Below are 23,649 nucleotides of genomic sequence, written 5' to 3'. Positions count from 1 at the left end.
ACCTGGTCTAATAAATGGGTTGTCAACTGCCAGTAAAACAGAAGAAGAAATGACATAATCGTCATGCTGTGAGACGACGCAGCGTATGGGCTCAAAATGTGGTCATAAATATTTTGTACTTGTAAAAAAGATTTGTATGTGTAAAAAAGAATTTGTGTGTGCGTAAAAAATATTTGTGTGTGGACTTAGAAAAAAAAACCCTGCAAGTTACAAGTACGGATTTTGACCCTATTTTTCTTCCTTTCATCTGATTGGTCAATGTCATGTCAATCACAAATGTAACAATCCAATCAGAGAACAGATGGGTTTGGCTGTCGGAGGGGCGCTTTTTTTGAACTGCAGGTCTTTGAAGGGAATAAATGCCCTTTTACATGCCAACCCAGCGTTTTCCTTCATCACCACGAAGGAAAACAGTCTGTGGTCGTCCGAGTTTGGTGATTTTTGTGTCACAGGACTAAGTGTTTAATACAGGGACTTCCACAGCCTTTTCAACAGCGCTGCGGACCGCGGTGTGGGGGCGGGCAGTGTTTTGGAAATGACAGTCTTCATTACAAAGCTTTCTTCGTTATGAATTAGCATACATGTTTTTATTGAACATTTGAAGAACCAGCAAAAAAAAAAACTCTTGTAGAGGACATAAAGTCAGAGATAGAAAAGACAAGGAGCAGGTGCATCTAGTACAGGTAGAGCTGCTGCAAAAACCCACAGAGCCCAGCAGCCAGCGCAACAAATTCTGGATCCTTTGCTTTTAGTTAGCATTAGCAGCACATCCTGCGTCCGATGTGAAAGGACTTTTATGCTGCGCACTGTGACTCACAGCAATGGTCCTGGGTCAGCCCTGACTTTGTGTTAAACTAATCCTAAAGTAATGATGTATTTCTAACCACTGATATACCACAACTTTATCCTTTCAACAGCTACTGAAAGTTAAGGGACCTAGCTGCTATCGGATATTTATATAGAGATCCTCCAGCTTCAAACTGTATCACCCTTCAAGGACCTGCAGTTCAAAAAAAGCTCCCCTCCGACAGCCAAACCCATCTGTTCTCTGATTGGATTGTTACATTTGTGATTGACATGACATTGACCAATCAGATGAAAGGAAGAAAAATAGGGTCAAAATTCGTACTTGTAACTTGCATGTTTTTTTTTTCTAAGTCCACACACAAATCTTTTTTACGCACACACAAATCTTTTTTACGCACACACAAATCTTTTTTACGCACACACAAATCTTTTTTACGCACACACAAATCTTTTTTACACACACACAAATCTTTTTTACACATACAAAATATTTATGACCACATTTTGAGCCCATAGCAGCGCGTAACAGATAAATATTTGAAAAGAACCAGTCAGGCTGACTTGGTCCTGCAGAAAACTCCGACCCAGATGAAGGCCCTGGCAGGAGTAGTGGTCAGAAGAAAGCAAAGAAGCTATGCTGGGCACAACCTGAGCCAAGTCAGCTATACCTGCTGCGCGGGGTGAAATTATTAATATGCTTTTTGTGACATTTTTGTTTAGTGTAATTTTTCTAACATGAAATATTTGCCGTGGCTCCAAAAGGCTGGGAAACACTGCCGTAGAGGACAAACCAATCTTCAAGTCCAAGAATGTCTGTAGGCTCTGAGACAGATGTGGGGAAGGGGAAAGAAGAATTTTGGCATTTCCAAACATTTCAAACCATTCAAAGCAGAAAACATGTGTCTTGTGTAGCTTCCTTGTATTTCTCTTATCTCTCCATTACAGTGTATTTGTCACGGTCCGGGGCAGCGGCCGTGTGAAGAGTGGAAAGGAGGACTCAAATGCAGCACTTACTCAGATGTGAAGGCGATTTATTGACAATATCAAACATAAAGTGGAGATGGCAAAACAGAACTAAGGATGAACTAAACTGGGTGAAACTACACAAAGGAGTGGCAAACCTGAACATGAAGGGAGAACAGCAGGGAGAGCACGCAGGGGATTTCACAGGGTATGAACACAGACGACGCGACGAGGAGCAGAGGAAAACACACACTATAAGTACACAAAGAGACACTGGGAAATCACACACAGGTGGGAGACACAGCTGGACCTGATTAACCTGACGAGACACTAACACCAGGGACCAATAGAGGGAGCACAAACCCAAAACCCAGTATCTAAAATCCCAAAACACAAACCATCCCAAAACAGCCCAAGAATAATAAAGAGAATAATAACAATAAGGAACACAAACACAAAGTCACTGAGTCATGGCCGCAGGACCATGACAGTATTCTATGGCTTTCTGAACCGCGAGATGCCCAGTGGTCAATATTCATCTCCCTAAAACAGTCACAGGGTCCATGACGACAAAAGCCATCAGAATGAACATCTCACAGCTGCAGCAAAACACACACAGAGTGGGCTTTTCTTCCACCTCTACAGCCAATACAACAAAAAAACTGAAAGCAGCCACCTGAGTTATTCCAGCTTCAGGTTAGACGCAGCATAAAGGTGCATGTAAAATGAAAACACTTATTTCTATATACACAGAGAGGAAAGTTAGATCGAACCACAAGTGGTCACGTAAGACTCATGTAGATGCTTTCTAAAGGCAGGAAAGCATAAGAGGGGTCACGCTTATCCTTCTTGATTGGTGTACAGTAAACATCACAGCCTGAAGCCTCTGGCAGCAGCTGTTAGCGTGAAGAAGAACAAGGATAAGTTCCTCATGCAGCAAAGGTTTCAGCCCCGACACTTCAGTCTTCTTATCTTATACTTTTAGCTTAATGTAGATCTGCCAAAGTTCAATGACACATTTGATCAAATGTATTATCTATTCACATGTTGCAATAATATAAATAAAGTGATTTCTCCGCTTAGTAATCAATAAGCTGTAATTCTGGTTATGCAATGCCAAAATATCCACCGACTGTTGGATAACTCGTATATTTCTAAATGTACCTGTGCAACGCCCCACGATGATGTCAGCACACAACATTTCTGACTTATTTCAGTTTTCAACGTTGAACTTTCCCTCATACGTACACACAGAAACATGGATAATGACACAGGATTGGTGAGGATACAGAGCGTAGCTAAAGTTACTGCTGAAATAAATTAGTCTTGTTTGTAGTGTTCAAAGATACTTTGGTATCAGGTCAAAATGTCCAGTGGAAAAATGAAACTAACCTGAGAATCAGTTTTTACTAACGTCGGTTTAAAAAAGATGATCTCGATATACATGAGACATATGTAAGCCGTAAGATTAACCAGTGTAAATGTTTTCACGTGTGATGAGTTAATATGCCTTTGATTTGGGTACAAAGAGGTCTTTGAAAGACTTTTGACTTACATGCCAAAATACTGTTGTTGTGTTTTTTGTTGTCTGCTGTCAGCTGGTTGTATGAATCCAGGCTCTTCCCGAGGTTCTTATCTCCCCTCGACGGTTGTGTCATCTCTTCGACCTCGGGCTCAGGGCTTGGAGTCTCAGGCTCAACAATCTGGAAGCTACAGTTGGTAGAAGCAGAACAGGTCATAACGACTGATTAGTTTCAATGATGGACATCAGACTGTAGTTCAGTATTTTTACAGCATCTTGTTTTGCTTTTCTCTGTAATGACAGCAGAGAACAAATACTATCGAGTTGGTGCTCCAGTGAGCTGTGTTTCCAATGTAGCTCTAAGCTGTTGTGTCAGTGCAAAGATAGGTACACCCACAGACACCCACAGACACACACAGACACAAACAGACACACACACAGACACCCACAGACACACACAGACACAAACAGACACACACACAGACACCCACAGACACACACAGACACCTGTTTTCAGTGGTGGCATTTGTAGGTGAGCTGGTCAGATCTTGCTCTCGGCTTTCATCGTCCTCGAAGGGCTCAAGGTTCACAATCTCCACCCGCTGAGGCTCCGTGCCCAAGTCCAGGATCACCACCTTTTGACTCTCACACAGCTAAAACACAGATTCACTTTCATGAGAGAATGCAGGGATCTGAAGGTTGGAAATAAATGCAGTGTCAGTTTAAGAAATGATTCAAAGCAAACTGACTGTGGCTGTTTTTACACAACAGCTACGACTGTATGATATGAAGTGTGCTGTTGGAGTTGGTACAGACAGCTGAAGCCTGTTAAAGGGCGACTAATGTCATTCTGAGTCAGCATTATTGACATCATCATTTCTTGAGATGGCGCCGGTGTGTGTGGCTGGCCGTCCTCGCCTGTGCTTCTGCTTTCTACCTTTCCTTCCCCTTTTACTGGACTTTGGCATAGTACTCCTTATTTTTTTGGTTTTATGCTCATCGTGTGGTTGTGCAATAATAACCTACGACAGACAAACGCTTTTAAATCTCCGATTCTCTTACTGGCATCGCTCGAGCCATGCTGGAACCTGGGTGACGCCACCCTGTTACGGCTAGACTCCTCCACCAGTATTTCCTGGTTACCCCTTCCCAACCTGCACAAGAAACGTTACAGGAAACGGGGTAAAAGGAGGGGTCTCCGCGTCCGCCTCAAGGCTTACCTTAAAGCAAAGGCTACGGATTATCCATATGCTGGCCGTCTACGCTTCCTCCCCTCCTCCGGAGACCGCTTTGATGCTAAACTACTGAGCCATCGGTGGATCTGCCCCGCTGATTACAAGCCTACCCAGCCCTTCCAGTGGCATGCCTTCCTGTTCGACCCTGGATTACGTCCTCCAGACGTGGCGTCCATCACAACAACCTAAGCGCTCTGCGACGTGCTACCAGTGGTGACCTAGCTGCCTGGACTCGTATGGCTTTACTAAATGTCAGGTGACTGGCGAACAAGACCTTTCTTTTAAATGACTTTTTCCTCACTACTGGACTGGACGTTTTACTCCTGACGGAGACCTGGATTCGCCCCGGTGAGTCCATCCCCTTCTCCGAGCTTCTCCCCCCAGACTGTGCCTTTTTTAGACTTACTGGCCGAGGTGGTGGCTTAGCTTCGGTTTTTAAAAATAACCTCCAGCAGCTCCCCTCCCCTACCTACCCCAGCTTTGAGGCTCAGCTGCTGGAGATGACTGACTGTTAGGCTACTCTGTGTGTCGCGGTCTATCGCCCGCCTAAATACAATAAGACTTTTATCTCTGAATTTGCCGACCTTGTAGGATCTGTTCTTTTTAAACATGGCTGTGTTCTTATTACTGGATTTTAATATACACGTCTGCTGTAAGGACGACCCGTCAGCTGAAGACTTTCTTGCATTAACTGACTCTTTTAACCTCGTTCAGTGGGTAAATGAACCTACCCACGCTAAGGCTTGGACATTTGCATCAAGGATATAAACAATGTGGGGATCTCTGACCACGCCACAGTCATGTTGACTTAGATAATACTGCACCCTGAGTTCCTGCTTTACGTGTAGTTGATGCTGAAACTGTGGCAAATTTCTCTGCGTCCACTTCTTTTGATTGTTCTGCCTCTCATATGGTTGAAGACTTTGCAAACACCTTGTTATCCATATGCTCCTCTATCCTTGACACTGTTGCACCCATTAAAATGAAGCGCCCTACAGCCTTTTCCCAACGCTGGTTAAACGACTCCACACGCGCCTTACGACGTGTTTGCCGCCATGATGAGAGGAGGTGGAGAAAAGATAAACTCCAGGTATCCTGTGAAATCCTATGTGTCAGCCGCTCGAAATTTCAAACTGCTGCTAAAATGGCGAAAGCGGCTTTCTTATCAAAAATGATCCTGGCTCATGGTCACAACCCCTGAACGCTATTTAAAATTTTAATTCGGTGGTCAATCCCCGTCCTGATATGCCGCTGCCGTGCTCGCCGGATCTTTGTGAACAACTTTTAAATCACTTCTTAGATAAAGTTTCTTCTCTTCCTCGCTTCCTGTTTCCGCTCCTGGTTGTTCATCAACCTTCCATCAGTTTGAGCCCGTGTCACTCCTTACTCTGAAGCGATTAGCTGAACAACTGAATAACACTACTCCTATATATGATATCCTCCTGTCTCGCATAGTCAAGGACTGCTTCGACGTAATTGGACCCAGTATTTTATGTTTAATGAATCCTTCTTCAGTCTCTGGCTGCGTCCCGTCAGCTTTGAAACATGCCGTAGTCCAGCAACAGAAACCTTGATAGTAATAATTATGTGAATCACAGGCCGATCTCTAAAGTTGTCGAGAGGATAGTTCTTTCACAAGTCCAGGCGTATTTGGATGTGAACGACATTATTGATAAATTCCAGTCTGCCTTTAAACCACGTCACAGCACTGACACAGCTTAGAGTCCTTAATGTTCTTCTTCTAATTGCTGATACTGGACGTGCTGCGGTCCGAGCTCTATTGCATTTATCCTCGGCTTTTGACATGGTGGATCACAGCATCTTGTTAGAGAGGCTTGAGCATACTGTAGGCATTAGAGGTGTCGCCCGTGGTTGGTTTAAATCATACCTCTCCAACAGGTCCTTCTCGGTCGACCTGGGCACCTGCTCTTCCTCCGCTGCACCCGTCTGCTGTGGCGTGCCTCAAGGATCTGTGCTGGGCCCTATTCTACTCTCTAATCTTTGAGAAATACAATATCGCTTATCACTGTTACGCTGACGATATACAGATCTACTGATCCTGCCTGGTCTCTGCACTGCTTTCAAAGAGTGGCTCTTAGGAAACTAAAATCATTGTGTTTGATAGTAATATTCCTCGTGGACAGTTTTGTGATGCCTTTGGTTCCCTTGCCAGCTCCCTCTCTGACACTGTTAGCAGTTTGGGTGTGTTGCTGCAAAGTGTCCGCTGTAGTTAGATCTAGTTTCTACCAACTGCGTCTCATTTCTAAGACTAAGCATTATGTTCCGCATAAGGACCTGGAAAAGCTTGTTCACGCCTTTGTGACCTGTAGGCTGGATTACTGCAACTCCCTTTATTTCAGTCTTCACTCGGCCCTTCTTCATAGACTGCAAACTGTTCAAAATGACGGGAACTGGGAGGTTTGCCTCTATTACCCCTGTTCTAGCTGACCTGCACTGGCTACCCATTAAATTCCACATCCAATTTAAAATACTGCTGCTTACTTTTAAAATGATCAACAACACAGCCCTGAGCTACCTGATCGAGCTCCTTAGTTCGTACATTCCTGCTCGAGCACTAAGATCGTCTACTCAGTTGCTCCTGGTGCAGCTCGTCTAAGAAACTGGCTCGTCTCTTCCTGAGTCCCTTTGGGAGAATCACCAGTTCTGCTGCTGTGTGATTACAGCCACCTGCTTCTATGGAAATCCCACTTTCCACGTTTCCCAGTTAAAGCCGTTTCCTTCTAGTTCTCGATCTTAAGTATCTGACATCCTTCCTATCACCACTAAACAAGTTTGGTCATACTAATAAACAGTATTGACTATCTTTACACTGCTATCTGCTACACACAACTGTCCGGAGAAATAAAACAGTACCTCATGATCTAATCTGCCCATCGTAACCTGTGGCTCTTCCACACTCTTCAGGCCCGTGTTCCCGTCTTGCTTTACTTCCTCACATTTGTCATTTTTCACCTCCTCTGCTGTGGGCATCTCCTGCAGATAGAAATAAAAATGATTCTGGTGCTGTGTGTACAGAGTGCAGCAAGTGTTGTGTATAAAAACACTCAGTCTCTTTCACAATGGAAACAAGACCACAAAAAACAAGACTTAGAAAGACATAGAAAACTGAATATGCAGTCTACATTTGCATCTCATGAAGGTCATATGTCGCTGTTTTTGCGTGAAGCTTCTAAGTCTTGGATGAAAATGTTATCAATAGTAGTCTCACTCCAGCCCAGTAGTGGTGCAGAGTTACTGACTTTGGCTGTGACTTCTCCGTGTGGTCACATCTGCCTCCCTCACTCTAATCCTTGCATCCTCTTCTGTTTATATCAGCCCTCTGCATTTCCTTGTTTACTACATCCATGAATTTTCTCTGTGGTCCTCCTCTTTTCATTCTGCCTGGCAGCTCCACCTTAAATATCTTTGCCTCTCCAACCTCGTCTCCAAACTGCACAGCCTGAGTCGACGTATTCGTTTCCTAACACTCCGACCTCTTGCTCCACCTTCGCTCGTCTTGTCATCTTCCCTTTCACTGTTTTCCTTCTGGCACAAATCCCCCCTAATACACTGGTCTACTTACTCCACCGTCCCAGCCTTTATATTGTGCATTGCTTTGGTTGGTTGTCCACAGGTATCTGAACTCATCTATTGTCATTCCCTCGATCCTTTGCACCTGTAATTGTGAGTACATTGCAAAAATAATGTGAATAAATTCAAACCTTTGCAACAGTCAGCGTTCTTTCTGTGCAGTTTCCTGCAGCGTCAACAGAAGCTCTGCTCTGCTCCTTGTGCTCCACCTTCAGCTGCTGCAGTGCAGCCTCCAGCTCCAAAGGGTCTGCACCGGCTCCTGCTGGGATACGACTCTGCACAAGGGGGAACATAAACCCCTGAGTTAAGTGACAGATTTCAAACCGCAGAGGTCACATCTGAACTGAAGCGTGTGTGTGAGAGACACACCTGCAGAATAAGAAATGGATTGTCTTTGCTGAAGGACGGTGAGCGGGTTGGGGTTTCTTTCTTTTTCTCACGGAGCAACAAGGCCTCCTGATTTCTTCTTAGTCGATCCAGTTGCTCCTCTACACTCATCCTTGTTCTGCCCACCTCTCTCTCCCCAAATCCTATTTGATCCACTGCACTTTTGGGACGATCCTGCACGGGAAAAGACTTTTCACCTCAAACTGTGACTGTGGCTTTCAGAGAGGGTATGCAACATTTTAACAAAAGATTAAAAATTCACTTGCAAGCACAGTCTGAAATTTAAATATTGCCACAAAGAAGTTCACATTTCCCCAGAAGACTTCAGCTCCAGTTACTTTGTTTTGTTGGCCTTTAACGACCCGAGCTCTGGAGTAAGTGCAGGGTCATCATGTTGTTCATGTAGATATTAATCATGTGTGAATACAAAGTGACTACGCTGCCTTTTACTGTAACTAGCTCACAAAAATACACTACAGTTATACTAGTTTGACACCACACTGTGTGTCTCAGCACCACATGGAAGCTCCTGTCAGGCATCATAGCGGCTAAGATGAACAGGCATGTGGCTCAATGCACACTCCTCATGACAAAGGAATTACCAGAGGAGCGAAACACCAGCTGCTGGTAGACCGAGCAGTCAGCCAAGTCTGCAAGACCAGGCTGACCAACCTGTGCACTGCCTGGACTGATTAGAGGAAGGCCTATGACTCAATGCCCCACAGCTGGATACTGGAATGCCTAGACCTGTACAAGATCAATGGGACCCTAAGAGCCTTCATCAGGATGGGGATGTGGCGTACAACACTAGAGGCCAACTCCAAGCCCATAGCACAAGTCACTATCAAGTGCGGGATCTACCAAGGAGATGCTCTGTCCCCACTGCTGTTCTGCATAGGCCTGAACCCCCTCAGTGAGATCATTAACAAGACTGGCTACGGATACCGACTACGGAACGGAGCAGTTGTCAGCCACCTCCTGTACATGGATGACATCAAGCTGTATGCCAAGAGTGAACGAGACATCGATTCACTGATCCACACTACCAGGCTATACAGCAATGACATTGGAATGTCGTTCGGACTGGAGAATGTAGTCGGATGGTAACAAAGAGAGGGAAGGTAGTCAGAACTAAGGGGATTGAACTACCAGAAGGCAACATTGCAGACATAGAGGACAGCTACAAGTACCTGGGGATCCAGCAGGCGAATGGGAACCATGAAGAGGCCGCTAGAAAAGCTGCAACCACCAAGTACCTGCAGAGGGTCAGGCAAGTCCTGAGGAGTCAGCTGCATGGCAAGAACAAGATCCGGGCCATCAACACGTACGCCCTGCCCGTGATCAGGTACCCTGCTGGGGTAATAGGCTGGCCAAAGGAGGAGATAGAAGCCACTGACATAAAGACAAGAAAGCTCCTTACCATGCATGGAGGGTTTCACCCCAAGTCCAGCACCCTGAGGCTGTACGCTAAGCGGAAGGAAGGGGGCCGGGGACTGGTGAGTGTCAGCACCACAGTCCAGGATGAGACAACGAACATCCAAGAATACATTAGGAAGATGGCCCCAACTGACCGAGTGCTCAGTGAATACCTCAGGCAGCAGAAACCCAAGAAAGAGGAGGGAGACGAGGAACCATCATGGAAGGACAGGCCCCTGCACGGTATGTACCACCGGCAGATAGAGGAGGTGGCTGATATCCAGAAATCTTACCAGTGGCTGGACAAAGCTGGACTGAAAGACAGCACAGAGGCACTAATCATGGCAGCACAAGAACAAGCTCTGAGCACAAGATCCATAGAGGCTGGGGTCTATCACACCAGGCAAGACCCCAGGTGCAGGCTGTGTAAAGATGCCCCAGAGACAATCCAGCACATAACAGCAGGGTGCAAGATGCTAGCAGGCAAGGCATACATGGAACGCCATAACCAAGTGGCCGGCATAGTGTACAGGAACATCTGTGCCGAGTATAACCTGGAAGTCCCGAGGTCACAATGGGAGATGCCCCCAAGGGTGGTGGAGAATGACCGAGCTAAGATCCTGTGGGACTTCCAGATACAGACGGACAAAATGGTGGTGGCTAACCAACCGGACATAGTGGTGGTAGACAAACAGAAGAAGACGGCCGTAGTGATCGATGTAGCGGTTCCCAATGACAGCAATATCAGGAAGAAGGAACACGAGAAGCTGGAGCAGATCCCGGGAACAACATCGGAGATCTCTGTCCAGAAGAGCGCAGTCCTGGGAACAGCTAAGATACTGCAGGACCCTCAAGCTCCCAGGCCTCTGGTAGAGGACCCGAGCCTGAAGGATAAACCGCCCGCAGGGGCGTGCTGGGTGTTATATATATATATATATATATATATATATAGAGAGAGAGAGAGAGAACAGAGTCACCAAATGAAGATGATTCTGCTTCTGATCTATATTTACGAGCGGTCAGTGAGAGAGTGCTTCATTTCCTTTTATGTACTCCGAATAAATGCGTCAGACATGACTTGCCCTCGTAGTGCAACAGATTTACCACACTATAAAGGTGAAACTTACAGATCTGGATTCAGGTTTCTTGGTCTTCCTCAGGGTAACGTAGGAAGCAATAGTGGAGGACTCGGCAGGGCTCATTGGGGATTTGGTCCTGGGGGGGATGACACCCACTCGGTACGGGGACACTGTTGGAGAAACAGCCGGAAAATGCTCTCACTCACACATTAATGAAAAACAACTAAAAGGACTAAAAACAATATATAGGCTATGTGTTTTAACTGAACCAAGTTAGTATGAGGTCCCAACGTTACCAACACAGATGTGAGAGAAATATTCTTTCCAGTAGGGCTGATGAAGGCCTGAAAAGGTCAAAGGACAAAGCCTCACCTGTGGCCAGTAAACACTTTCTACATTCAGTGACCATGAATGACATCTTCTAAAACTTGACGAATTGATTGAATAATATAAGATAGCCCAGATCTGTCTTTACTATTAATACCCTTTAACAGATACATTCCCCGACCAAAAAACCATCGCCACCAAAAAAACTCTAGTACGTAGTTGGACTGCCTGTCATGGTCCTGGGCCATGGGGGCCCAGTATTCTTAGTTCCTTGTATTTTTGTATTTCGTTCCTTATTTAGGCCATGTTTTCTGAGTTGCCCTGTTGTGTTGTTCCCTAAGTGTTTTCCCTTCATGGCTTTTACCCCCTGTGTGCCCCTCTGTGTATCTGTGAGCCCTCGTCTCTCCTTATGTTTTATTCCATGTTTCCCCTGCCCATCATGTCTAAGTTCTCCCGTGCTCTCTCTCCCCCCCCTGTGTGCCCTCTATGTATTTATGAGCCCTCGTCTCCCTTTGTGGTTGTTTCATGTTTCCCCAGCCCGTTATGTCTGTGTTTTCCCCGTGCTCTCTCTCCTCCTGCCTGAACCTCTGTGCCTGTACATGTCATGTTCAGTTCACCCCGCCCTGTCTCGTTATGATTATCAGTGTCACCTGTGTTCCCCGTGTGTGCCCACTTTCCTCGTTTACCCTCTGTGTATTTCTGTCTGAGTCTCCCTCTGTTCGGTGTCGCGTTCTCCCTCATGCCGTGTGTGGTTCTCCCCGTGTCTTCCGGTATATGTTACTTTAGCTTTTCCCAGTTTAGTGTAGTTTTGCATTGCTTTTGTATCATCGTTATTGTTTATCACCTGTCAGCAATAAAGCTGCATTTTGAGTTTATCCCCCGTGTCTGTGAGTTTGCAATTTGGGTCCTCATCCTGCCTGCCACACGGCCGAAACATGACAGAAGAACGCGACCACGATATGGACCAAGCAGTTCACAACCCCTCCGCGGACCTCCAGTACGACCTGACCATGTCGGACCCAGCGACTCCTGGCAGAGACGTAATCCAAGCGGTGGAGTCGTTATGCTACCAGTGGAGCCGAAGCTCTAGTGAGGAGGAGAGGGAGGAGTTACTTTACTCGTTGGGGACAAGCGTCACGGTTTTTCCCTGGTTATGGGAGGCGCTACCCCCTCTGATCTCGGACTTCCTCCGCACCATCCTCCCAGCCTGCCCTCGGCAGCATCAGCGGTCCGGTGTGCGGACTGCGTCACCACAGCCCCGTGGCCGCGCAGCCTCCCCTCCGCCTGCTGTAAGCATACAAGTCGGCACGCTGAAGTTCGCCACGGCACCACACTCCTCTACGCTGGCGCCGTCCCTCTACTCGCCGGTTTCCACTTCGCTGTCGCAGCTCAGTCGTTCACCCTCACCGCCTCGACCGACCTACCCGTCTTCCGCTTCCTATCTGGCACGGATGTGGTCAGAAGACGAGGAGCCGGTCGCCACAGAAATCGAAGTTTCATCCACGACCACCTCAAAGAGGAAGCGGCGTTCGCGTCGCCGTCGCCCAGCGCTACGGCATGTTTCGCCCTCCAACGAGCCACACGAGGAGGCAGGGGAGGTCATGGATTTCGACCTGGAGGAGCGGCAGCGTGCAGCATGCGATCAACTGGATGAAGAGCTCCGGTGGAAGCCGTGGCTAGCTCCTGACTATGAGGAGATCTTCCGGGGAACCCGCCTGGCTCTCGGGGGTCCCCTGAGCTTCCAGGAACTCTCATCTACCGCTCCATCAGCACCCAGTTCACCAGCCTCTGCGACGCCGCCCGGCGCGCATGAAGCACCGTTGTCTGGTTCATCGGGAGCTGCAGTCAAGCAGAAACGGCGTTCGCGTCCCCGTCGTGCTGCGCGACAACCGGAGGTGAGTGAACGCACTCTCCCATCACCAGCCTCCGTTGAAGCCGTAGAAGAGGAACTAGATTCAAGTTTACAGATTCAAGGGTCACCATTAAAGGAGACACATAGTGTGGAGGCGGCGGACTCCAGTACTGTGACTGATGTGGTCAGTTCGTCTGGCTTCCATGAACAGGGAGTAAGACCCACACAGACTGTAAATCCCAGCACTGGAGAACCTCAGCCTGTGTTCTCGTCACCGCCACCGGAACAGGAGTTTGACGGTCCAGCCTCTGAGCCGACCGGGGAATCCCCTGTTCCGTGTTTTTCTTGCAGCGAAAACAATGACACTATTTCAGAGACAGCCAGTGCTAACTGTAAGCTGAGTAATACAGTGCTAACCGGGCCGCCGCCCAGAGATTTTGCCCCGAAGACACCCGTAGACAGACCTAGTGATTTGGCAGGGACCTCTGGTGTAATACTTGGAGGGAGGGAGACCTCCACAGACCTAAAAGCTAATTGTGTGACAAGAGGGGGGGAGGAATTTCCTCCGTTGTCCGTTGCTTCGCCTGGGGTTCCATCTAAAGCTGAGTTGCCTGTGGCTAACGCCTCCCTTCCTGAGTCTGCTCTGCTCACCTACGAGGTGCTTAAAGTAGACACTTGTGCTTTCACAGCGAGTGAGGACTTTTTAGAGGAGGGTCATGTCGCAGAGCATATAAGAACGGAGGGTGAGACGAGGTGTGATCATGTTTTGCCTGCTTCTCCTGTGTCCAATGAACTTAAAAATAAGAATGCTGGTCATGACCTCATGTTGGGACTTAAAGGTGACAACAGGGATTCTAATCAGGGTAACACGAACTGTGAAATGTCCCCACCTAAATTCTGTTTTCCCCACAGTCGTGAGCAGGGTGTTTTTGGACTGTTTACCTCCATCCCTGCCGCCTCTACTCAGAGGATTGAGTCTGAGACCAGGGGATACAATTCCACTATTAATGACCATGTAGCGTCCCCTCACGGAGTTACTTTGACACAGTTCTCCGAGGTTTCTGTGAGCACATTATCGGACAGGGTTTTGAGTCCCAAGGTTAATGTTAACACCAGCACACAGCCGGAAATGTCACCCGTCTCGGCTATGGTTGCTAGCACAGCATTATCCGTACCCATTTCACCACACACTCTACATAACACCCTTGAGTTACAGTCCACCTCTAGCGTGGTCCCAAGTCAATGTACCACTTACCGCTATCAGACTGGTCAATTCTCATCACCCAGATCCATATCTGAATATCTCATGTTCACCCAGGGACTTCCCCCTGGAGGTTTAAGTCATGTTTTTGTGGGTAATATAGTAATCCTTGTTTTCCCTGTGGCTGACCCTGCTTACCTGTGCCATAACGTTATGTCATTGATTGAGTCTGAAGGGCGGAATGTAGACACAGGGCTTTCTGTTTCTGAACCTATTATGTCAACTAACATGAGTCTTGCAGTGACTGGGCTGGTCTCTGCCTCAAGACATCTCACGCCTGTTTGTTTCTGGACTGATACCTATAAGATGTCATGTGAACGCAGCCGGCCTATTGCCACGTCAGCTGGAGGGTCCGAGGGGCCCGTTCAGCCTCCTGTCTCCGCTGGAGGGTCCGAGGGGCCCGTTCAGCAACCTTCCTCGTCAGCTGGGGGTTCAGGAGAACCGCACCAGCCTCATGCCTCGTCAGCTGGAGGGCCCGAGGAGCCCATCCGGCCTCACGCCACGTCAGCTGGAGGGCCCGAGGAGCCCATCCGGCCTCACGCCACGTCAGCTGGAGGGCCCGAGGAGCCCATCCGGCCTCACGCCACGTCAGCTGGAGGGCCCGAGGAGCCCGTCCAGCACCATGCCACGTCTGCTGGAGGGCCCGAGGAGCCCATCCAGCCACCTTCTGCTTCTGCCACGCCTGGTCCAGCCTCCGCCTCTGCTTCGTCAGCTGCAGCTCCGGCCTGTGCTTCGTCAGCTGCAGCTCCAGCCTGTGCTTCGTCAGCTGCAGCTCCAGCCTGTGCTTCGTCAGCTGCAGCCTCAGAGCCTTCATCCTCTGCAGCCTCAGAGCCTTCGTCCTCATCTGGCCCAGCCTCAGAGCCTTCGTCCTCGTCTGGCCCAGCCTCAGAGCCTTCGTCCTCATCTGGCCCAGCCTCAGAGTCTTCGTCCTCGTCTGGCCCAGCCTCAGAGTCTTCGTCCTCGTCTGGCCCAGCCTCAGAGTCTTCAGCCTGTGCTTCGTCTGGTCCAGCCTCTGAGTCTTCAGCCTGTGCTTCGTCTGGTCCAGCCTCTGAATCTTCAGCCTGTGCTTCGTCTGGTCCAGCCTCTGAGTCTTCGGCCTGTGCTTCGTCTGGTCCAGCCTCTGAGTCTTCAGCCTGTGCTTCGTCTGGTCCAGCCTCTGAGTCTTCAGCCTGTGCTTCGTCTGGTCCTGTGCCCACCGGGCCATGGCCAGCACGCCTGACACTGGAGAGCCGCCGCTGCCTTCCGCGCGGCCGGCCTCCTGAACTGCTCCGTCGTCTCCCTCGCCGCCGCCGCTGCCTTCCGCGCGGCCGGCCTCCTGAACTGCTCCGTCGTCTCCCTCGCCGCCGCCGCTGCCTTCCGCGCGGCCGGCCTCCTGAACTGCTCCGTCGTCTCCTTCGCCGCCGCCGCTGCCTTCCGCACGGCCGGCCTCCGGACCAGCTCTGTCACCTGTGCCACCCGCCTGGTCGGCCCCCCGACCGTGTGACCCGTGAACTCTTGTGCCTGTGGGCTCTGGGTCGGCCCCCTGAACTTTATTTGGACTATGGTCATGAGCTCCTGTGTTTTCTGTTGTTTGTTTTGTTTCCCGTTCTGGTCCCTCCGTCCTGGTCCCCCGCCTCCCGCCCTGGGTGGGTTGTTTTCTGTTTTTGTTTTGTTTTTCGGGTTTGGGCTGTCGGGGGCCAGCCCTTTAGGGGGGGGGTGATGTCATGGTCCTGGGCCATGTGGGCCCAGTATTCTTAGTTCCTTGTATTTTTGTATTTCGTTCCTTATTTAGGCCATGTTTTCTGAGTTGCCCTGTTGTGTTGTTCCCTAAGTGTTTTCCCTTCATGGCTTTTACCCCCTGTGTGCCCCTCTGTGTATCTGTGAGCCCTCGTCTCTCCTTATGTTTTATTCCATGTTTCCCCTGCCCATCATGTCTAAGTTCTCCCGTGCTCTCTCTCCCCCCCCTGTGTGCCCTCTATGTATTTATGAGCCCTCGTCTCCCTTTGTGGTTGTTTCATGTTTCCCCAGCCCGTTATGTCTGTGTTTTCCCCGTGCTCTCTCTCCTCCTGCCTGAACCTCTGTGCCTGTACATGTCATGTTCAGTTCACCCCGCCCTGTCTCGTTATGATTATCAGTGTCACCTGTGTTCCCTGTGTGTGCCCACTTTCCTTGTTTACCCTCTGTGTATTTCTGTCTGAGTCTCCCTCTGTTCGGTGTCGCGTTCTCCCTCATGCCGTGTGTGGTTCTCCCCGTGTCTTCCGGTATATGTTACTTTAGCTTTTCCCAGTTTAGTGTAGTTTTGCATTGCTTTTGTATCATCGTTATTGTTTATCACCTGTCAGCAATAAAGCTGCATTTTGAGTTTATCCCCCGTGTCTGTGAGTTTGCAATTTGGGTCCTCATCCTGCCTGCCACACGGCCGAAACATGACACTGCCTTTAGCTTTGATTACGGCATGCATCTGCTGTGGCATTGTCTCCACAAGCTTCTGCAATGTCACAACATTTATTTCCATCCAGTGTTGCATTAATTTGTCACCAAGAACTTGCACTGATGATGGTGGAGTCTGACCGCTGTGCAAAGCCTTCTCCAGCATCCCAAAGAGTCTTAATGGGGTTAAGGTCTGGACTCTGGTGGCCAGTCAATGTGTGTGAAAAGGATGTCTCATGCTCCCAGAGCCACGCTTTCACAGTTTGAGCCAGATGAATCCTGGCATTGTCACCTTGGAAATATGCCCGTGCCATCAGAGAAGAAGAAACCCATTGATGGGATAACCTGGTCATTCAGGGAGTAAGCGGACCTCCTTCTTGGAGCACATGCTGTTGCTGAACCTAGACCTGACCAACTGCAGCAACCCCAGACCACAGGCTTGTAGGCACCAGGCATGACGGGGGCATCACTCCATCTGCCTCTCCTCTTACCCCGATGCGCCCATCCCTCTAGAACAGGGTAAGTCTGGACTCATCAGACCACATGACCTTCTTCCATTGCTCCAGAGTCCAGTCTTTATGCTTGCTAGCAAACTGAAGCCTTTTTCCCGGTTTGCCTCTCTGATTACTGGTTTTATTATGGCTACACAGCTGTTCAATCCCAATTCCTTGAGCTTCCCATTGTGCTGGTGGAAATGCTCTTACATTCACTATTAAACATAGCCCTGAGTTCTACTGTTGTTTTTCTTCGATTTGATTTCACCAAACATTTAATTGATTGCCGATCACAATCACCACACTTCTTCCTCGAAGACCATGGATCCCCACTATCCTTCCACTTTTTAATAATGCGTCGGACAGTTCTTAACCCAATTTGTGTAGTTTCTGCAGTCTCCTTGGATGTTTTCTCTGCTTGATGCATACCAATGATTTGACCCTTCTCAAACACACTAACATCTTTTCCACAACCACGATATGCATCTTTCGACATGGTTGTTTATGAAATGTGAAGCAACTCATTGCACCAGTTGGGGTTGAATAACTTGTTGCCAGCTGATAATCGCCCATGCAGTAACTGTCCAACAGGAGGCTCGAACCTATTTGCTTAGTTAAATCCAGCGGGCAACTTTTATAATAAGTGTGGCTTGTGGCTCGGCTGCAGGGGTCAGCCCGCCAGAGGGACCCGCTCAGCCCAATCCAGACATCAGTGCCCCGAACCCACTGCTCCACCCCCTCTGCAGCCAAGCCACACCCCGTCACGAAACGCCAGCTTCTTTAAAGCACAGTAAAAACAGTGCAGCGAGAATGAGGCTACCACTGAGAGTCACACACTGATTAATAAATGTACCTTTGGATGATGCGCCGTCTTTACTTTCAGTCTCAGCCTTGTCCTTCTCTTCACCGTTGGCCTCGTCCACTTCCTCGTTCACCGTGGTCAGCTCTGGCTCGCTCTTATATAGCCGGTAATCTGGAGCTTGCTTTGAGTGCAATAGGAAGGAAATCTCAGGATAAGAATACATTCATACACAAGTTCAGTCAGGCACACATAACACTGATATGAATTAGATGTATTTGAACTTGTTGAGGAACAGATGCACATGAATTTATTCTTTAGGATGGGGTCTGGAAATAAAAGGCGAGAGATGGCTGAGAACACTGAATCCTGTGAAATGAGGAGCTCGGGTGCATTGGCTCGGTGTACTGAAGTGTGCCAGTCACAGCAAACTGAGGATGTTGGGGGCTGATGTGGTCGGGAGAGGGTGGGGCATGAACGCGTTCAGCGATTCTTACACTGTGTGCTCCATTCCTGGTGCCGGTTTTGCGGTCTTCAGGACGATAATTGTGGGAGGGCATGGGGCCACCACGGTGCGAGTGGTGGGGGGGCACTTGAGGGGGGCGGTCTGATGAGTCGTAGTACTGGGGGAGAGGCGGGCGGGGGGGTACGCTGTTGCCCTCCTTGGGAGGACTGAGTGGCTGAGTGACTGCCTGTAGACAGTTAACACAACGGGGCTCAAAGAAAGGACAGTGCTCCTGTCATGCTGTACAAATGCTGCTCGTCACCAAGAACACTCAGCCTGACTGGACCAGTTTCTGCAAACTGGGATGGAGACACCTCGGCTTGTGCTGGAAATACTCAAACATCACTCTGACTCCAAATGTGTTCTTCTGAGACTTGCTGTTATGGGTGCATTCACAACGACAACAACACAAACTACACTATAAGTATGTTATTAATGGAACATATCAGTGTTAGCGGTAAACACGCATCCTAACGACATGTAAAGAGCTACGGTAAGAGTGAAATATCTGGTTCCGTGAGACGGGACAGGACTTTATTTTTAGTTTTACACCTGTTCACTCTGTCTGCTACTCGCCATCGAGCGCATACTCTACAGGACCGCGGTCCCTCGTTCATCGTGGGAGTTGCGTTCTAAAAATAACCCGCGATAAGTGAAATCCGTGAAGTAGCCAACTTTGTTTTTACAATTATTATAGATGTGTTAAGGCTGTAAAACCCGTCCCTACACAGTTTATAAACTTTTCTCGCACAGGCAGGAACATTTTCACACTTTTCTCTGTTGTTTAAACTCTCAAAGTTCAAACCTTCGTAGAAAGTCCAGTATTACAGAATGAAACCAAACACACCTGCAGGTGACGACGTTTCGTCGACATTGTCGTGTTCGTCAGAGAAAACTTACAAACATACAGTGCAGCACTTCGGAGTCACGCTGCTACTGATCGAAGATTTATGTAAATTGGACAAGCTGAACACATTCTGTACTGTACAGGGGACACGGCACAAGATTGATTGACACTTGTCTACAGCCAATCAGGACACAGAACACAATGTGCTGTAAAAAAAAAAAAAAGCATGCAAAATTGTGCACAAAAAAATCCACGAAACAGCAATGCTGCAAAAGGTGCACCGTGTTATAGCGAGGCACCGCTGTAACTGAAGAAGCTAATCTCACCAGCATCATGGAAAGTATCTGTGGAAACGGACAAACCTGAAACGCCACAAAAACAGCTGAGCGAGCGGATTTCTGCACTGAACTCAAACATCGACCTGTCCAGTACGAAACCTTTGAGCTACACAATCTCTATTCAGCTGTGAAACAACAGACAGCAAAGCCATCACACACACTCCTGCTGAACAATTTGACCACGTGCTTCATGCTAACCCTTCAGCTGGAGCTCAAACAAAGCCATCTTGGTTGGGCTAGAAAGACGCCAGAAATCTCTGAAGTCAAAACAAACGTAACTAAAACAGAATCATGTGACAGGGGTGTAATGTGCACACTGCCGTACCTCATTCTTCTGCTGGATGCTGAGTGGCTTTGAACCAAGAAAACCTATTAAACAGACAGAAATTGGAGAAAAGAGACAGAAGTGAAGAAGTTTGCGATCACTGAAGATACGTGAATGCATCAGGTGCCGCTGCAAAATGGAGTTCTACATCTTCCTCACAAGATGATTCATCTTTCAGGTATCCAACACTTTGTAACGCACAGAAAACACAACATAGATTTACTGACAAGCCAAAGCAGAATATTAACAGGGTAGATTTAACCAGAAGGCTAAAGACGCGATATCACAGAATCACAAAAAATAGTCTATAACAAGGACCCTATGCAGAAAACGCACACACAGGGCCACCGTGTCCATTTCACGCTTTGTGTGTGTGAAATGGACACGGATGCACGGAGATATTTCACTTCATGCCAACACGAGAACAATGACGGCAAAGACAATATTAACATGTTTACGTGTATATTAAAAACAGCAGCTAGGCTGTCAGCATCACCGGGTCTCACAGTGTGTCAGTGTATTGTTGGCAGAGCCGTGTAATGACACGTTGTCATGGAAACATAAAACTAGAAACTACAACAGGGCACCAAACGTAACCGACGGTGACTATAACGGCTCTTTCTAAAAGATAAGAGTGACAACCAAGCGAAGGCCGTGACCTGACGACTGAAACGCTGCAACGAGCAAAGCTGCAAAAACAAATCAAATGTACATTTTGACACACAGAAGCAAAAAGTGCTGAAGCAGCTGCTTTTTCTTTAAACCTCCGGCAGGATCAAGATTTGGTTTTGTTCAAAGAGACTGACCGTGGCGTGTTTACAAGAACTGTTTAGAACCTTGAAATTGTATCCAAGACATCAGACACACGCATGCAAGCAAGAACGTAAGAATGTGATGGTGGAGGTGCTGAGGGAGGGCCTCACTGCTATTTGTGCTCCGCTGGGGTTTGCTCTTGGACAGCGCCTCCATCACATCCTGGATCCTCCACAGCTCTTTCTGGATCTGAATGTGCCGCTGACTTGGAGGCTCTGTCTGAAGACACACAGAGACACACATCCAAATATTCTGTTCAAAGTTAACCACCGTGTAAAGTAAGAGTGTGTGTGTGTGTGTGTGTGTGTGCGTGCTACCTGTGGGCTGCCCAGGGCCTCCAGCTGTTCCAGTAGGTTGGATTTGGCCAGAGTAACATCTGCTTCCAGTAGGTCGTACTCCCTCCAGGAGCACTCTAGCTCCTGAAACAGGACACCAACAGCAGTCGGTTTGTGTTTATCTGTGCGGGTTTTCTTTCCCGTGTCTCCTCTTTTAGGTTCAGGAACCTTTGCCCTCTTTCTCGTCTGTCAGGTTTGCGTGGCATTTCTGTGAGTTCCCCCGGTACATCAGTCCTAAACCAACAGACACAAGGACCAGAGACCCCGAAATCTGCAGCCGAGCAAAGACTGAACTTGTGCTTGTTCCTGAAAAGACTTCCTGCACAATCATGTGGATTCCCATCTACTATCATTAGACTGGCTGCATAGGATATGCAGGGTATGGTTTAGAGGATGGATCTCTTAGAGCCCCGATCCAGTGTGTGACCACTCACAGTGTAGCTAGAGTAGATCCAGCCTTTAGGTATGGGCTCAAAATGTGGTCATAAATATTTTGTACTTGTAAAAAAGATTTGCATGTGTAAAAAGAATTTGTGTGTGGACTTAGCCAAAAAAACCCTGCAAGTTACAAGTACGAATTTTGACCCTATTTTTCTTCCTTTCATCTGATTGGTCAATGTCATGTCAATCACAAATGTAACAATCCAATCAGAGAACAGATGGGTTTGGCTGTCGGAGGGGTGCTTTTTTGAACTGCAGGTCCTTGAAGGGTGATACAGTTTGAAGCTGGAGGATCTCTATATAAATATCTGATAGCAGCTAGGTCCCTTAACTTTCAGTAGCTGTTGAAAGGAAAAAGTTGTGGTATATCAGTGGTTAGAAATCTTTTTTACACATACAAATCTTTTTTACAAGTACAAAATATTTATGACCACATTTTGAGCCCATATTTAGGAGCTTATTTGTTATATTTAGAACATGCACCATTAAAAAAAACACAAAATAAAAGATTTAAAATGCAGATATATAACCGTCACCTGATTCTGTTTCCTTCACTGTTGTTCACATCAAAGCTGTCACAAACATAAACACAGTGGAAGCCACACCGCTATGGAAACAAAGGCTTCGGCTGCGCTACATGCTGGTGTTCTTGGAGTTGAAAGGAGGCTTTCCCAGTACTGTGACTGGTCAAAGAACAAAACATTTTCTTACTCTGTAATCATCAGGAAACGCGTCTGTAACAGCAGTGCAGAAGTATTATTGTTGTAAAGAAATGTATATTTGGGTTTGTATATTCTGGTGTTTATCAAGGAAATTAAATGAAGAGTAAAAGCTAATCAATAACCTTACCAGCATGTATCACAGTAACGCCAGTAAAAGCTGATTTTTACTCTCCATAAGGAGTCTAGGTGATGTTCCACTGTGAGACACGCAATAAATATTCAGTAGCAAGTCCTATTCCATAAAACTGTGGCTGCTTTTCCAAGCATAAATGTCCCTACGTGTCGGGTGGTGATGTGTGAGAGCATGCATGCTCACAGTGCTGACTCGGGACAGCTCCCTGCAGGTGCTGAGCAGCCCATTTTGCAGCACATCTCTCTGTTGGACCAGGCTCTGTGTGGCTGCTGCATTGGAGTCACTCTGTTCACTCAGCTCCTGACTGGCAGACAGCAGCGCTGTCTCCAGAGTGTGCTGCCACACAACACACAAAAATTATTACTGCATATCCGCAAAGAGAGCAACACACATGCACAGAGTGCACAGCTGTACCTTCTCTCTGTGTAGCTGCTGCAGTTTCTCCTCCTGCATCCTCACTGCTTTGTCCTGCTCACACAGTCTGCTCAGCTTGGTCTAACACAGCCACACAAACATGCCCATCAGTAAACGTGTCTTTGAAACGTGTCAATCATTTCACTGAGAGCTGCGGCCGTCTTACATCTATGTCAGCCTCCTCTGGGCGCTGGACGAAGGCGCCGTCTTTGTAGTCATCTGAACTCGTCTGAAGAAGAGAAACAGTCAGAGATGGACACTAAGGGGCAACACATCTGGTACAACGGAGAGCTCCAGGTCAGTTTTTCAAAAAATATTAAGAAATGTCACAGAATGCATTCAGGGATTACTTCTCGACTTGTTATACACTAACAGTCAAAAGTTTGGACTCGCCTTCTCATTTGTTGTCGTTATTTTTGCTACTTTCTACATTATAGATACAAACTGACATCAGATATATGAAGTAAGATATATGGACTCATGTAGCAAAGGAAAAACTATGTTTTATATTTTTGATTTCTGTAAGTAGCTGCTCTTTGCTTTGTTGACAGCGCGGCAAACCCTCGGCCTTCTCTCAGCGAGCTTCATGATGTTGTCACCGGAAACGGCTTCACCCGGCAGGTGAGCCTGTCAG

General features: G+C 47.8%; 1 protein-coding gene across 3 annotated transcripts in view; it reads right to left on the bottom strand.

Moving 5' to 3' along the window:
- The window catches only part of LOC113009022 (pleckstrin homology domain-containing family A member 5-like), a 164,239-nt gene that overhangs the window by 10,091 nt on the left and 130,499 nt on the right, over positions 1-23,649 (bottom strand). For 2 of the 3 annotated variants that reach the window (XM_026147049.1, XM_026147050.1), the window contains 14 exons: positions 23,182-23,244; positions 23,016-23,096; positions 22,785-22,937; positions 21,288-21,389; positions 21,081-21,189; positions 20,158-20,201; positions 18,640-18,834; positions 18,197-18,326; positions 11,049-11,170; positions 8,488-8,679; positions 8,250-8,393; positions 7,402-7,521; positions 3,800-3,945; positions 3,326-3,480 (listed from right to left, as the gene is read on the bottom strand). In XM_026147049.1, the coding sequence (XP_026002834.1) occupies positions 3,326-3,480; positions 3,800-3,945; positions 7,402-7,521; positions 8,250-8,393; positions 8,488-8,679; positions 11,049-11,170; positions 18,197-18,326; positions 18,640-18,834; positions 20,158-20,201; positions 21,081-21,189; positions 21,288-21,389; positions 22,785-22,937; positions 23,016-23,096; positions 23,182-23,244 (1,756 nt within the window). The remainder of the gene's footprint in view (positions 1-3,325; positions 3,481-3,799; positions 3,946-7,401; positions 7,522-8,249; positions 8,394-8,487; positions 8,680-11,048; positions 11,171-18,196; positions 18,327-18,639; positions 18,835-20,157; positions 20,202-21,080; positions 21,190-21,287; positions 21,390-22,784; positions 22,938-23,015; positions 23,097-23,181; positions 23,245-23,649) is intronic. The other variant, XM_026147051.1, reaches the window with a different exon arrangement.

This window comes from Astatotilapia calliptera, chromosome 17 (genome assembly GCF_900246225.1).
Source record: "Astatotilapia calliptera chromosome 17, fAstCal1.2, whole genome shotgun sequence".
Lineage (NCBI taxonomy): Eukaryota > Metazoa > Chordata > Actinopteri > Cichliformes > Cichlidae > Astatotilapia > Astatotilapia calliptera.
Note: the sequence above shows the minus strand (reverse complement) of the source record. Positions and strands in the feature narration are given on the sequence as shown.